This window comes from Phasianus colchicus, chromosome Z (genome assembly GCF_987193195.1).
Source record: "Phasianus colchicus chromosome Z, bPhaCol1.hap1.1, whole genome shotgun sequence".
NCBI lineage: Eukaryota > Metazoa > Chordata > Aves > Galliformes > Phasianidae > Phasianus > Phasianus colchicus.
In genome coordinates, this window is record NC_143476.1 from 8121653 (window position 1) to 8136266 (window position 14614).

The following is a 14614-nucleotide window of genomic DNA, read 5'->3' on the forward strand; positions in this document are numbered from 1 at the left end:
GAGCCTAAAAAGAGGAGGGGAATCAACTCTTTGAAAGGGTAGATAACAGCAGGACAAGGGGAAATGGTTTTAAGTTGAAAACTTAAGTTTTTAAGTTGAGGGAGGGCAGATTTTGGTTTTTCCCTTGTAGTCTTTGCTAAACCGTGGAAGCAAACTGACCTGCTCTTTCTCTCTCCTCTCTCCACCCTCTGCCTGCTTCCCTGCTGCAGCTTTTGCTCGTGGAAGATCAGAGCAAAGTGACAAGGAAAGGCTGCGGATTCGTGAGATTTCTCTCCCTCGTTCTGATCTCTTGCCAGGTACCTGCCATGCTTTGTCCCCCCACATGCTTTAGCAGCCCGTGACGCCCTGTGTTTAGTAACACAACCTCATCCAGCTTTGATGGGACGCTGGTCACGTGTGGGTTTTCTCCACGTGCTCTGCAGCTCAGCCCTCAGAAGGATGCTGTCTGTGGTGCTGTGACCAGCTGGTCTACAGGAAACCAATCCCTTAGGCAAAGAGTCCCAGCCCCAGCTTGTGCAGAGCTGCACAGCATCACCAGGGACACCAGCAGGCGTGCTTGGGCTGTGTGAGTGTGCCCGACAGCTGTAGGGAGCACAGCAGAGATGTGAACAGAGAAAATAAAAGTGTGTTTCTTTTCAGTTCCAGCTTGTCACACCTACGCTGATGGCTGTGGCGTGCAGCGAGATCAGCTGTGGGCCTGACCTGGCATGGACAGAGGTAGAGTATGAAGCTCTGATTGGTCTTTGTTCCCTGACTGCAGCCAGCAGAGTGAGCCGCAGATGTGCTCTCCTGCTTTCCAAGAGAGCTCCTCTGTGGCAAGTCAGTAGTGCAAGCGTGGCAAGTTTTTAAAAGTACCAGAGCCATCTCGGCTGTGGGGTTTGTCCTCTACTGACTTTTCCCTTGAAATGGCTGCAGAAACAACAATCATTCTCTGCTCTGTTTGGCCTCGCTGTTGGTTGGACTGCTCAAGAGAGCTGCTTGGTGCTTGCAATGGCACTGTTTGCACCTTGTAACTGCAGCCGTAGCTTTGGTTTCCCTCTTCACGGTCTCCTAGCATCTTAAACAGCCAGCCTTCCTGCACAAAGAGCGCAGGAAAGGAGGGGGCAAAATGGACAAGGCCACCTGTCTGCGTCAGTGCCATTGCTGATTAGTCTGGGTGGGGAGAGATGCATCTTTGCTGGCGTGTGCCTGCTGCACACCAGGGAGAGAAACAGCCGTTATTAGACTTGCAGTTCCTTCTCAAGTGCCCATGATAAGGACCGAGTGCATTTCCTGCAGCTTTCTCTGCAGATGTGCTCCTCACCTTGAAATCCTCCTTGTTGGTTCCCAGCTCCTCACCGTGGCCTGTGCTCTCTGTTTCAGGCTGAGAACAAGGGGAAGCCCCTGCTAGACCATGAGGTGGCACCTGTGAATGTTCCAGCTATTGCTGCTGCCCATGCTATTAAGAGACACGTTGCCCAGGCAGCGGATGAACTCTCCTTTGAGGTAAGCAGTTCAAGGCGTTCCTTGTTGCTCAATTTTACAATGGCAAATGTCTTCAGAGCTGCACTGGTGCAAGTGCTTTAATGCTCGGCGATGTTTGGCAGTGCAGAAGAATGCAGACATTTGAGCTGTGCTTTCCTCCCAGCTGTGCTGAAGCTGGGATTGACGTTGCAATCTCTTGCAGGTCGGAGACATCGTGTGTGTCATCGACATGCCACCAAAGGAGCTGACCCCCTGGTGGAGAGGCAAGCTCGGCTTCCAGGTAGGCACAAGCTTCAGACTGGAGAGTGCAACTGCAGTAAAGGCAGGAATCTTAGCTTAGAGCTGCTCTGCATGCACAGGATGCCTAATGGACGTAAACAGTTTCCCTGTGTCGGTGTCAGAGGACCTTGCCGTTGGCTGCAAATGTTGAAAAATTATTACCTTTATGCTTTGAACTATGGCCATTTTCTGCTGGATAGTCTTATGGAACGTCAGGCAAGCACGTTCCGAGGGAAATGTTATGTGGCTTTTGGTTTAACAGTTCAGATCTGAGAAGTGCTGCATGCAATAGTTGGCTTCTCTTCTTGTTACAGGTTGGATTTTTCCCAGGGGAGTGTGTGGAACTCATTAATAAGAACATTCCTGAGGCACTCATCAACTCAGTGCCAAAGCCAGGTAGGGATGTTACATTTGATGGTGTGGGGAAGCAAAATGAAGTCTTTTTGGGGGTGCGTTCCATGTTTAGTACCTCCTTTATCCATCCCACATTGTCCTCTGGGTTGATGATTCTTCATGCACACCATGGGGCAGAGATTTGGCCCAATCCTCCTGTGTTTATGATTGGACTTGGGGAAACTATAGAATCTTCATAGAATGGCTTGGGATGGTAGGGTCCTTAAGGATCCTCAAGCTTCCACTTCCTTGCATCAGGCTGTGCTGCCAGCCCCCACATTTAATGTCAGATTAGACCAGGCTGCCCAGGGCCCCATCCAACCTGGCCTTGGGCTCCTCCAGAGATGGGGAAAATCCCTTTTTGTATGTACTGGTTGGTAATGTTCTTCCCGTTCTGACGTTCTCTGTAGAATGTGCTGTGCTCGGCCTCGTCCAACGGAGCCAGACCTGAAATGACCTGGTTTCTTCCTTTTGTTGTGCAGTGCCCAAGAAACGCAGCAAGATCCTCACCTTCCTTCGTTCCTTGGTGAAGGCCCGCCCAAAGAAACCGACCGAGCGGGAGGTGGAGAAGGAAAGGGTGTTTGGCGGTGACCTGGGAGAGCATCTTCTCCACTCCGGTCGTGATGGTAAGGAGCTGCCCATTCCTGAGATCTTCCTCTGCTGGGCATCTAAAGAAGATGAAAGGGAGCTCATATCTAGCAGGGGGCAGGCTGATAGCCGTGGAGACACGTGTAATGGGAGTTGATGGCTGAAGGATAAAGTGAGGCGGATGCTCCTAAGAGACAAGCACATCTGTATTTGCTTCAGCCAAGCCTGGCTGGGCTTAGTGGATGGGATGTGAAGCACAGCCTGCAGCAGGACTTGAATCAGGAGCTCCACTGACGGCTGGCACGTGTTCTTCAGTCCCCCAGGTCCTCCAGAGCTGCGCTGAGTTCATTGAGCAGCACGGCGTGGTGCAGGGGATATACCGCCTGTCCGGCGTCGCGTCCAACATCCAGAGACTGCGGTAAGAGTGCTGCGACTGACACAGCCTGAGTGCATCTGGTGTGGCTTTGGGCTTGCCTTCCTCTCACTCAACCGGGTTTGCGTCCCTCTCTCCAGGCAGGAATTTGAGTCGGAGCAGATTCCTGAGCTCACCGTCCGCGACATTCACAGCGTGAGCTCCGTCTGCAAGATGTACTTCAGGGAGCTCCCGAACCCTCTGCTCACCCACCAGCTGTACGGCAAGTTCTCGGTAAGCACAAGGCCACGTCTTTCATTTCCCTCTTCCTGGGCCTCTTGGCAGATGGCTGCAGCAGTGCCCCAGCTCGGAGGCCCTTTTGCTGTCAGCCCCACGAGGTTTACTCGCAGTGGTGTACTAGCCTGATTGGTGTCTCGCTCCCTTTCTGCACTACTCCAGGATGCTGTTGGTGCCGCTACAGAGGAGGAGCGGCTGCTCAGAATGCAGGACGTCATCCAGCAGCTGCCCGCTCCTCACTACAGGTCAGTGCTGCCCTCAGCCTGCTGAGCTCAGCCCTACTGCATTGCAGAGGGCAACGATGCGGTTCCAGGCTCTGTCTCACGCCGGCAACACGATGCCTGTGTATGCTGAAGGGTTGAAGGCTCCATGGGCTTACTTTATGGGGTCAGTTCCTGGGCACGGGGGCACGCTTGGTGCAGCTGATGGCTGCGGCTGTGCTGTGCTGGGGCTTGGTGCTGCAGCGTGGCACTCAGTCAGGTTGGATCTACCTCATCTTCAGTGACAGTAGCAATCACAAGAAGTAGCATGAATGGAGGTTTGCTTTCTGAATTGCAGCACGGCATGCTCGTTGGTGCTGAACGTTTGCCTCTCTTGTTTTCCAGGACACTGGAGTTCCTGATGAGACACTTGGCGTGTCTGGCTGGGAGCTCCACCATCACAAACATGCATGCCAAGAACCTAGCCATTGTGTGGGCTCCAAACCTCTTAAGGTAAACTTCTGGTTCTGTTTCAACACAACGCTTACATCTGTTCTCCATTAAAAAAAAAAAAACAGTGCTCCCTTTTTCTCCATCAAATGTGCTCTTCTCCTGTAAAATCTGTGGCTGACAGAAGAGCAGGAGCCTGAGCTGTTCTCCATCCCCACGGGCACAATGTCTAGGTGACAATTACTGCAGTCTTGTTGAGATGGGACTGACGTGTCCTTGATCATCCAGGGGAATTTCTGCAGTGGCATCACTGATTGCCCACCGCGGAAGTCTCCAGAGCCGCAGCTGACAGCTTTTGGCTGCAACAATTCAGACTCGGGGAAACGTTCTTGGAGAAATGACTTCTAAAATCTGCCTTTTCTACAGATCACAGCAGAACGAGTCTGCCTGCGCCAGCGGAAGAGCTGCCTGCATGGAGCTGCAGACACAGTCAGATGTGGTGGAATTTCTCATCAACCACACAGACGTCCTCTTCTGCTCCAAATCCAGAGCAGACATCGCAGATGCAGCAGGTGAGTGTCTTCCTCCATTAGCTTGATCTTGACCTGACACCTTGACCAAATGCAGGCCTTCTCCGGGACCTTTGAGATACTCTTTTACCATCAAGGGGACAGCAGACCTCTGGGCTTCCATTAGGGTATGGCATCCTGTTGCTGGATGCTGAGAATGTCCAAGCCCAAACTTCACAAGGAGGAAACTGTCATTATTATGTTTGCACGCAGGAGAAGATTGATGCAAGTGTGGCAGCGAAGCTTTCTCAGTTCCCTGCCCCCATTTCCTTGGGTTTTTCCTTGCCTATTTTGATACAGTAAGCTGCTCTTCATTATGACCGTGTCCTTTGCCATAAACAGACCTCTGCCCACATGGTTATTTTGGGCTCCTCTTCTTCCAGTGGCTCGGATAAGCAAGCCTGAGAAAAGTACAGCACCTCCCCCAGAACTCTGGTGGCTGTGCTGCTGCTTTCTGATCCTCGCTCTTACCTGTGGTTTTCCTTGACAGGGCACAATTCTCTCCCAGGGCCCAAGTCTGTGGGAGTCTCTTCTGCTGCCACAAAGCTGCTCAGCCTGGAGGAGGCACAGGCACAGAGGCGAGGCCACAGCACCTCTTCTGTGGTAACAGAGAGCAGCAGGGACATTGAAGTGGAAGAAAGCCCTGCAGCTGGGCAGGGCAAATTCCACACCGTCGTTGACTTTCCATCTGACAGGTAAAGAGGACTTTCTTTTCCAGCACCTAGCATCATTGTTTGGGTGGGTTTTTGTGTTTTCCTGCAGAAACCAGGCAGTGCTAGGAACAAGCAACTGCTGCCAAGAGCTCCGTGCAGCTCTTCCCTCACCCTGCACCACGCACGACTCACAGCATTGGCTGTTTTCTCTCTCCAGGCAAAATCCACCCAGCAAGAATGAGGAATCACCAGCTAGCAGTTGGTGTTGCTGCTTCAGCCTCAGGAAGCCATCCTCTGGCAGCAAACGCCAACTGCAGCGCAATGCCAGGCAGCCCTCAGAAACAGCAGTGGTAGTCCTGGCAGGTAAGGGTGCAAATGCAGCTTCCAAATCCCTGCTTTTCAGGAACATAGAATTCAAGCTTGCTCTGCACTTGTATCTCTTTCTAGCATTCAATCCCATGCCTAAATCTTCACCCCTGATCAAGAACCACTGTCGTAATTCAGCTTGTGAAAGTTTGACACTAACCCCTGTGTATCCTTTCTAGGTGAATCGAGCCCTTGCCAAGCCATAAGATCCAGGGCAAGTAGCGAGGATGCTCTGTGTGCTTCCATCAGTGGAGAGCTCATAGGAAGCACAAATTGCTGCAGTTCCAATAGCAGCCTTCCATCTAACAACATTAATGGAGAGAAGGAGCTCATCGAAGTCCATGCTCTCATTACACCTGGCTCTGCTGAAGTTGCTGACCTGTGCCTCCCAGACACCACAGTCACAAGTGTGGATTTTAACCCAGAGTCTCTGCAGTGCAGCCCATCCCAAGCACAGTGTGAGTGCCCCGACAGCAGCACCTCCATGCAGGAGCAGGTCAGCATCAGTGAAGAGGAGCAGAGCCTCTTGCAGGGGGACTTTCAATCAGGCCTCCAGTCCCAGGCACCGGACAGCAGCACTGAGAGCTCTGAGCCACTCTCTCCATGACAAGACAGGATGAGTCCCATCTTCACCGTGGACCTCTCACATCCTCCTGTCCTTTATACAATAATAAAAGCACACTCGTGCTCAATCAACGCCTTGACTGCCTCCAGAGTCTTCATTCACACGGACTGGGATGAATGCAGCACACAGCAAGGCACCCCAGCTTGCAATGCTGTGGCTGTGGGGTGCGTGCAGCACAGCTCCGGGTTTGTTCCTGTTTTCTCTGGCTTTGGGATGTCTGCAGGGGGAGCTCTGCTACCATTTGGCATGGTAGCAAATAATCTCTCGCATCCTGGATGCTGCTCATGATACTCCCAAGCTTCCTGGCTGTGGCTTTGTGATGCTTTTCAGGGCTTTCTGATGCATTTCCATGCGTTGGCTGTTGCTTAACACCTCCCTCCTCCCATCATGTCCTTTCCTGGCTCCCATCTACGAACTGGCCCTGCAGATCATCTCCAGACCTGTCATCAGCACACTGCGGCAGGAGAAGCTCCCCCTGGCCAACGTCAGGCAGTACTGCTTGGTCTGCAGCTCAGTGGCCATTTCCCTTTTAGGCGGCTCCTGCAGAAGAATCAAGCAGCAGAACCTTTTGCTCACCCTGCAGCACAAAGATGCTACGAAAGCAGAAACAACCTGGGAATCTCTGGTTTGCAAGACTTCACAGACAGTTATTGACTGTGTCTGATGGTTCCCTCCCATCCTTGATTTCCTTCTCCCCTTCTCCACGTCGGATCCCACTGCTGAGCCATGATCAAGCTGCCCAGTGTGGCAGAGCATCGTGCAGAGCCGTGCTGGCACCTCCTCCCCTTCCTCTCCTGCAGCTCAGCGTGCAACCTGAGCAAGTTTTCTTCTGAGAAAGTGACCAGCTCTTTTCCATCCCTTTGCCCCTACAAACAGTTGTCCAGAGGATCTCGTCCAAGAATTCCTGGAACAGCCTGCAGCTGGCTCTCCTGAAGTTCAGGCTCCTGCCTTTGCTTCCTGCCAGGCCCGCATTCCTTGAGATCACCAACTCAAGGAGGGCATGGTCACTGCAGCCCTGACCGCCTCCTGTCGTAACCCCTGGTGTGCACCATGTCCAGCAATGCTTCCCTTCTGCTTGCTGTGCCCAATGCCTGCACCACAGAGTGATTCTCACTGCACTCCAGGAGTCTGTCAGATTGCTTGCAGCCAGCCATGCTGATTTCCCAGACTGACTGGAATCCCCCATCAGGATGAGAGTCAGTGAGTGCGATGCTTCTGCTGGCTGCAGTAAGCAGCTCCCACCAACAGGCTCTCTTTCCAGGCGGCTGTAGCAGACCCTCACCTCCAGAAGCCCTGCACTGCTGCACTTCCTAATTTTACCCACAAGTTCACAACCTGCTCATGGCTCTTCTTAGTTCTTTGCAGTCAACTTCTCATCATAGAGGGTAAATCCCTTGCCTTCCAGAATCCCATAGTAACACTTGTGTCTGCTTATGTCAGGATTGTTTTTCTTTCTTTCTTTCTTTTTTCTTTTCTTTTCCCATTTTCTAGGTAGGAAAATGAATTTCTGAGCCAGGAGAAGCAGAAGTGAAACAGTCTTCCTGGCACTGCTCAGGTTGCATGAGTTGCCAAGTGCTCCTCAGGTAATGTGTGCTGAAGAGCTGACCTTGGTGGCAGGGGCTGTGGCTGCATTTTGTGCCTGTCATGCGGGAATCCAAGAAAGCCTATTCAGAGCAGGAGCTGCAGAGCGAGATAAACATCACGAGAAGGTAAGGCTGCGAAGCAAGGACACCTCCAGAAAGAAGAGAAAAACTGAGTCAAGTGAGCTGCGTGACAGCCGTGTGATGCTGACCATGATTGGAGGAAGAGCGCATGGCTGGGAATGACTGATGGCTCTGGTTGGATGGGTGCCTGTGTGCACAGAGTTAAGGAGTGTTTGTGGGATGTTTTGCTGGCATCTAACGGCTGTAAGGGGAAGTCAAGAGAGAAAACTTGTGAATGCATAGAAGGGATGTTAAAATCTGGAACAGACTGTTTGGATCCGTCACAGCTGAGTCCGTGCCAGATTGCCACACTGTCAGAACCTGGGGCCTAGGATTTTCCTTTAAGAGTGCCAACTGCTCATTTTGAATGATAAAAAGTAACATTGATAGAAGCTTCCCTCCTTGCATTAGAATAAGGCATTGATATTTGATGTTTCTGTCTTTCCATTCCTTTAGCAGCCTGGGTGTTGATGCAGCTGCATGCATCTGCTGCCCTCCCCTTCTGTTTTGTGTAAAAGAACAGTAAAATATGCAATCAGTGTGAGATCTTTCTGAAGTATTTTACTTTATTTGCCCCTAGGCTGCAATGGCTGGGAAATGGCAGTGTCACCCAGGAGCCCACACGGCGACCTGATGTCTCATTGTTGGGGTCTATTGGAAACCACCACGATGACAAAAGAATGCCTGGGATTCCTCCGGCCCAAATGCCAAACCTTGCACTTGGCTGTGCTGAACCTCATGAGGTTCACCCAGGCCCACCTCTCAAGTCTGCTGAGCTCAAACAGATGTCATTTTTCTCGTGTCCTTCCATTCCGAGTCCATCTGTTCCCCAAAGCAAAAGAATTTGGAGGGAACCACCGACAGTTATGTGAGCGATTTCAGCGTCTATTTCTGATCATGGCAACAACTTCAGAGGTCACACTTAATTTACGGTGCCCGTTGTAATTCTGACCAAGGCTGCAGTTGCAGCTGACTTCCCAAGGCTGCAAGACGTGGTGGTGACACAGCCTTGTGCTTCTGCATTGGTGCTCATCCCACGTTTCCTTTCTCTGTCTCGCAGGTCAGCTCCTGCTGGAAGCAGATGGTATCCCAGTGTGAATGAAGGTCAGTGCAGGAGCAGCTGCTGATGGGAGGAAGGAAGTCCATGCTGAAGAGCTCTGAAGCATCTGCAGGTATGGTTCTGGAGGAGGCAGCAGTGATGTCGGAGGGCTCCCCAGCAGGAAGCTGTCTCATCCAAATGCTTGCTGAGTGGTTGGAAGGGAGCTTTCTGCATGACAGCAGCACCAGTTGCTTGCTTCAAATGCTGCCAAGACAAGGATTAGCACGATTTCCAGTATGTACAGTATCATCACGAATCACAATAGGATTACAATGTGTCCTCATACAAACGCAGCCATTTCTCTCTGAGTCCAAAGGCTGTCCGGAAAGCATCTGTGAGGTCTCTCACACCAAACCACTGCTGTCCGTGTGCGATCTGACTCATTAGGGTATAGGGGTTAGGAACCACAGGCTGTCTTTTGAGAACGGGTTCAGTCATTTCCTTACATCTTGCACCAGCCGATACGTGCCGTCTGCCTTCCATGCCGACAGGATTGGGGTGTTATAAGGCCACAGACAAGGATCCAGAAGACCATCCTTAAGCACTGTCTGTGTTACAGCTTTTAGACCCACTCTCCCTTCTAAGGCTATGGGATATTGTTGCTGTTTCACAGCTCCACTCCCTCCTTGAGCAGTTCTTTGTAAGGGAAAATTGTGAGTCCACCCCGATTTCCTTCCCCTGCCCACACCATTTGGATTCATTTCTTCTTCATCACAGCTGTTAACACATTCATTGACCCCTTATATCTGTTTCACAGACTTGCAGCTGTAATCCTCATTTAACTGTTAAATCTCTCCCCCATAAATCGGTCCCTGCTTCAGGCACACAGAACAATTGCCCTGCAACTATTTTATCTTTCCATTTTAGTTCTGTGGTCTCCAAGAGTGGAGCTGTCACTTCTGATCCCTCAGCCCCAGTTATGCACAACAGCCACATCCAGATACACGTCTGGTACCTCTGAACTAGCTAATGCTGTAGGATGGAATGTTGTTTCTGCACTGGCTATCAAATGTGGGATTGCTCTGAAGCAGTACAGCACAATGTGTTTTGTAATTTGCCCTTAGAAACAGTTTGAAAAAGTAGAAAGACTTTATTAGTATTAGTATTAGTAAAAAGAAGTTATTTCATAACATATTTTAGAAATACAGTTGTTCAATCATGTGATCAATTCTCACTTACAGAACTGTAATAGTTACAAACTGCATGGGTATAGCATTAAGGACCAGAAAGCATGTTGTAAGGCCATTCTGTTTGGATAGGAGAAGCTCAGCAAAAGAAAAACAGACTCCAAAGAAGCCAGGGCCTCCACACAAGGCCGAACTGACTCACTCTGTGGGCAGGTTGGGATGCAACAGGCAGGCATCAAGAGACTCCCCTCTGTCCTCCTTCCAAACTTCTCTCTCTTCAGGGATGAGCAGGTGTCCAGAAATAGTGGCCAAGTGTTGATAAGCAGCTGTCAGGCGTTCAATAATTAGCAGTATACCTGCTGAGCTAGCAACAATTGGTGTTTAGCCAGTCACACACACACACACAGAATGGCCCGGGTTGGAAGGGACCTCAAGGATCACGAATCTCCAACCCCCTGCCACAGGCAGGACCACCAACATCTGTAGCACTGCACATATGCACACTGCTGGATAGAAACAGCAGTGTGGGAAAAAACTGTATGCTGTGGATGCAAAGGGTGAATCAAAATGGCTTAACAGCTGTCCAACAAGGAAAAGCAATCCCTTACCTGCTGTGACATGCTCATGGTAACACCAATGCAGAAGCCAGCAGCTGATGCCCACAAGGACAGCCAGCCTGGACTTATTTTCATTACATATCTTTGTCCTGATGTCCTTCTAGAAGCTGGAACATTTCTTCATCTCAGCAGAAGAGGGCAGGAGGGGTCCAAGTTGAGGGCACACTCTGCTCTTTATCTGGCCCTCAAAGACAAAGAGAAGATGAAAACCAGATGTGTTTCCCTGCCCATGGCAAACACCAGCCTTTCCATCCTTACAGTCCTTCCTGACATCAGCACTAATTGAAACAACATCCCACTCACCTTTGCCATGTCTGGCAGAGGTTGCAGCTCTTTCTATTGCATCCCTCTAGCTTTCAAGTCAAGAGCTCCTGTGTCACACAAGGAAACGCAATCTTTTACCTGCTGTGCCATGCTCATGGCAGCAGCAATGCAGATGCCAGCAGCTGATGCCCACAAGGACAGCCAGCCTGGACTTATTTTCATTACACATCCTTGTACTGATGTCCTTCTAGTAGCTGGAACATTTCACCCTCTGAGCAGCAGAAAGCAGGATGGGTCCAAGGTGAGGGCACACTCTGCTCTTTATCTGGCACTCAAAGAGAAAGAGAAAATGAAAACCAGATGTATTTCCCTGCCCATGGCAAACACCAGCCTTTCCATCCTTACAGTCCTTCCTGACATCAGCACTAATTGAAACAACATCCCACTCACCTTTGCCATGTCTGGCAGAGGTTGCAGCTCTTTCTATTGCATCCCTCTAGCTTTCAAGTCAAGAGCTCCTGTGACACAAGGAAAAGCAATCTTTTACCTGCTGTGCCATGCTCATGGCAGCAGCAATGCAGATGCCAGCAGCTGATGCCCACAAGGAAAGCCAGCCTGGACTTATGTTCATTACACATCTTTGTCCTGATGTCCTTCTACAAGCTGGAACATTTCTCCCTCTCAGCAGAAGAGGGCAGGAGGGGTCCAAGGTGAGGGCACACTCTGCTCTTTTTCTGGCACACAAAGAGAAGATGAAAACAAGATGTGTTTCCCAGCCCATGGCAAACACCAGCCTTTCAATCCTTACAGTCCTTCCTGACATCAGCACTAACTGAAACAACATCCCACTCACCTTTGCCATGTCTGGCAGAGGTTGCAGCTCTTTCTATTGCATCCCTCTAGCTTTCAAGTCAAGAGCTCCTGTCACACAAGGAAACGCAATTTTTACCTGCTGTGCCATGCTCATGGCAGCAGCAATGCAGATGCCAGCAGCTGATGCCCACAAGGACAGCCAGCCTGGACTTATTTTCATTACATATCTTTGTCCTGATGTCCTTCTAGAACCTGGAACATTTCTCCATCTCAGTAGAAGGGGGCAGGAGGGATCCAAGGTGAGGGCACACTCTGCTCTTTATTTGGCACTCAAAGAGAAAATGAAAACTAGATGTGTTTCCCTGCCCATGGCAAACACCAGCCTTTCCATCCTTACAGTCCTTCCTGCAATCATCAGCAATAATTGAAACAACATCCCACTCACCTTTGCCATGTCTGGCAGAGGTTGCAGCTCTTTCTATTGCATCCCTCTAGCTTTTAAGTCAAGAGCTCCTGTGTCACACAAGGAAAAGCAATCTTTTACCTGCTGTGCCATGCTCATGGCAGCAGCAATGCAGATGCCAGCAGCTGATGCCCACAAGGACAGCCAGCCTGGACTTATTTACATTACATATCTTTGTCCTGATGTCCTTCTAGAAGATGGAACATTTCTCCCTCTCAGAAGCAGAGGGAAGGAGAGTTCCAAGGTGAGGGCAAACTATCCCATGTTTATCTGGCAGTCAAAGAGAAAGAGAAAATGAAAACCAGATGTGTTTCCCTGCTCATGGCAAACACTAAACTTTCCATCCTTACAATCCTCCTGACATCAGCACTAATTGAAACAGCATCCCACTCACCCTTGTCATGTCAAGCAGAGGTTGCAGCTCTTTCTATTGCATCCCTCTAGCTTTCAAGTCAAGAGCTCCTGTGTCACACAAGGAAAAGCAATCTTTTACCTGCTTTGCCATGCTCATGGCAGAGGCAATGCAGATGCCAGCAGCTGATGCCCACAACGACAGCCAGCCTGGACTTATTTTCATTACATATATTTGCCCTGTTGTCTTTCTACAAGCTGGAACATTTCTCCATCTCAGCAGCAGAGGGCAGGAGGGGTCCAAGGTGAGGGCACACTCTCCTCTTTTTCTGGCACACAAAGAGAAAGAGAAAATGAAAACCAGATGTGTTTCCCAGCCCATGGCAAACACCAGCCTTTCCATCCTTACAGTCTTCCAGACTTCAGCAATAACTGAAACAACATCCCACTCAAGTTTGCCATGTCTGGCAGAGGTTGCAGCTCTTTCTATTGCATCCCTCTAGCTTTCAACTCAAGAGCTCCTGTGTCACTCAAGGAAAAGCAATCTTTTACCTGCTGTGCCATGCTCATGGCAGCAGAAGTCCAGATGCCAGCAGCTGATGTCCACAAGGACAGCCAGCCTGGACTTATTTTCATTACATATCTTTGTCCTGATGTCCTTCTACAAGCTGGAACATTTCACCATCTCAGTAGAAGAGGGCAGGAGGGGTCCAAGGTTAGGGCACACTCTCGTCTTTTTCTGGCACACAAAGACAAAGAGAAGATGAAAACCAGATGTGTTTCCCTGCCCATGGCAAACACGAGCCTTTCCATCCTTACAGTCCTTCCTGACATCAGCACTAATTGAAACAACATCCCACTCACCTTTGCCATGTCTGGCAGAGGTTGCAGCTCTTTCTATTGCATCCCTCTAGCTTTCAAGTCAAGAGCTCCTGTGTCACACAAGGAAAAGCAATCTTTTACCTGCTGTGCCATGCTCATGGCAGCAGCAATGCAGATGCCAGCAGCTGATGCCCACAAGGACAGCCAGCCTGGACTTATTTTCATTTAATATCTTTGTCCTGATGTCCTTCTACAAGCTGTAACATTTCTCCCTCTCAGCAGAAGAGGGCAGGATGGGTCCAAGGTGAGGGCACACTCTCCTCTTTTTCTGGCACACAAAGACAAAGAGAAGATGAAAACCAGATGTGTTTCTCTGTCCATGGCAAACACCAGACTTTCCATCCTTACAGTCCTTCCTGACATCAGCAGCAACTGAAACAATATCCCACTCACCTTTGCCATGTCTGGCAGAGGTTGCAGCTCTTTCTATTGCATCCCTCTAGCTTTCAACTCAAGAGCTCCTGTGTCACACAAGGAAAAGCAACCTTTTACCTGCTTTGCCATGCTCATGGCAGCAGCAATGCAGATGCCAGCAGCTGATGCACACAAGGACAGCCAGCCTGGACTTATTTTCATTACATATCTTTGTCCTGAAGTCCTTCTAGAAGGTTGAACACTTCTACATCTCTGCTGCAATGCTCAAAAAGGGTCCAAGTTTAGGGCACACTCTCCTCATGGTCTCTTGCACTCAAAGGCAAAGAGAAGATGAAAACCAGAAGTGTTTCTTTGCCCATGGCAGATACTAGCCTTTCCATCCTGACAGTCCTTCCTACAATCAGCTGGAATTGAAACAACATCCCCCACATCTCTTTTTTGTACTTATTCATGCGTGAATAATAATAAGGAGAATTTTTCTGTAAATCTTATTTCTGCATGGAAACGATCTGATAACCGGAGCTTTTTCCTCTAAAACAATCCTGCAAATTTGCACTGCTTATCTATGTACGCAAAATGTTTTTGCCATTCATCTCAAATATCAATACATCTGGCAAAATAAGATAGAAAAAGTATTTACCGACATTTTTGGACATCGATTACTTCTGGTCAAGTGGGAAAGAA

At 49.8% G+C, this 14614-nt stretch overlaps 1 protein-coding gene and 2 long non-coding RNA genes across 3 annotated transcripts; all 3 read left to right on the plus strand.

Annotated features, from left to right (window-relative positions):
- The first annotated feature begins 637 nt into the window (after positions 1–637).
- LOC149912395 (rho GTPase-activating protein 33-like) lies at positions 638–1844 on the plus strand. Its single transcript, XM_090131007.1, has 3 exons — positions 638–717; positions 1363–1485; positions 1667–1844. Exons 1-3 carry the CDS (start codon positions 664–666, stop codon positions 1802–1804), a joined length of 315 nt encoding a protein of 104 aa, XP_089987133.1. The 5' UTR covers positions 638–663; the 3' UTR covers positions 1805–1844.
- A 213-nt stretch (positions 1845–2057) lies between these two features.
- Positions 2058–3297, plus strand: LOC149912396 (uncharacterized). Its single transcript, XR_016462210.1, has 4 exons — positions 2058–2139; positions 2619–2762; positions 3040–3142; positions 3238–3297. It is a non-coding gene; the product is annotated as an uncharacterized LOC149912396 (long non-coding RNA).
- Positions 3298–3311: 14 nt separating this feature from the next.
- Positions 3312–4278, plus strand: LOC149912397 (uncharacterized). Its single transcript, XR_016462211.1, has 3 exons — positions 3312–3370; positions 3536–3618; positions 3979–4278. It is a non-coding gene; the product is annotated as an uncharacterized LOC149912397 (long non-coding RNA).
- Positions 4279–14614: the final 10336 nt, after the last annotated feature.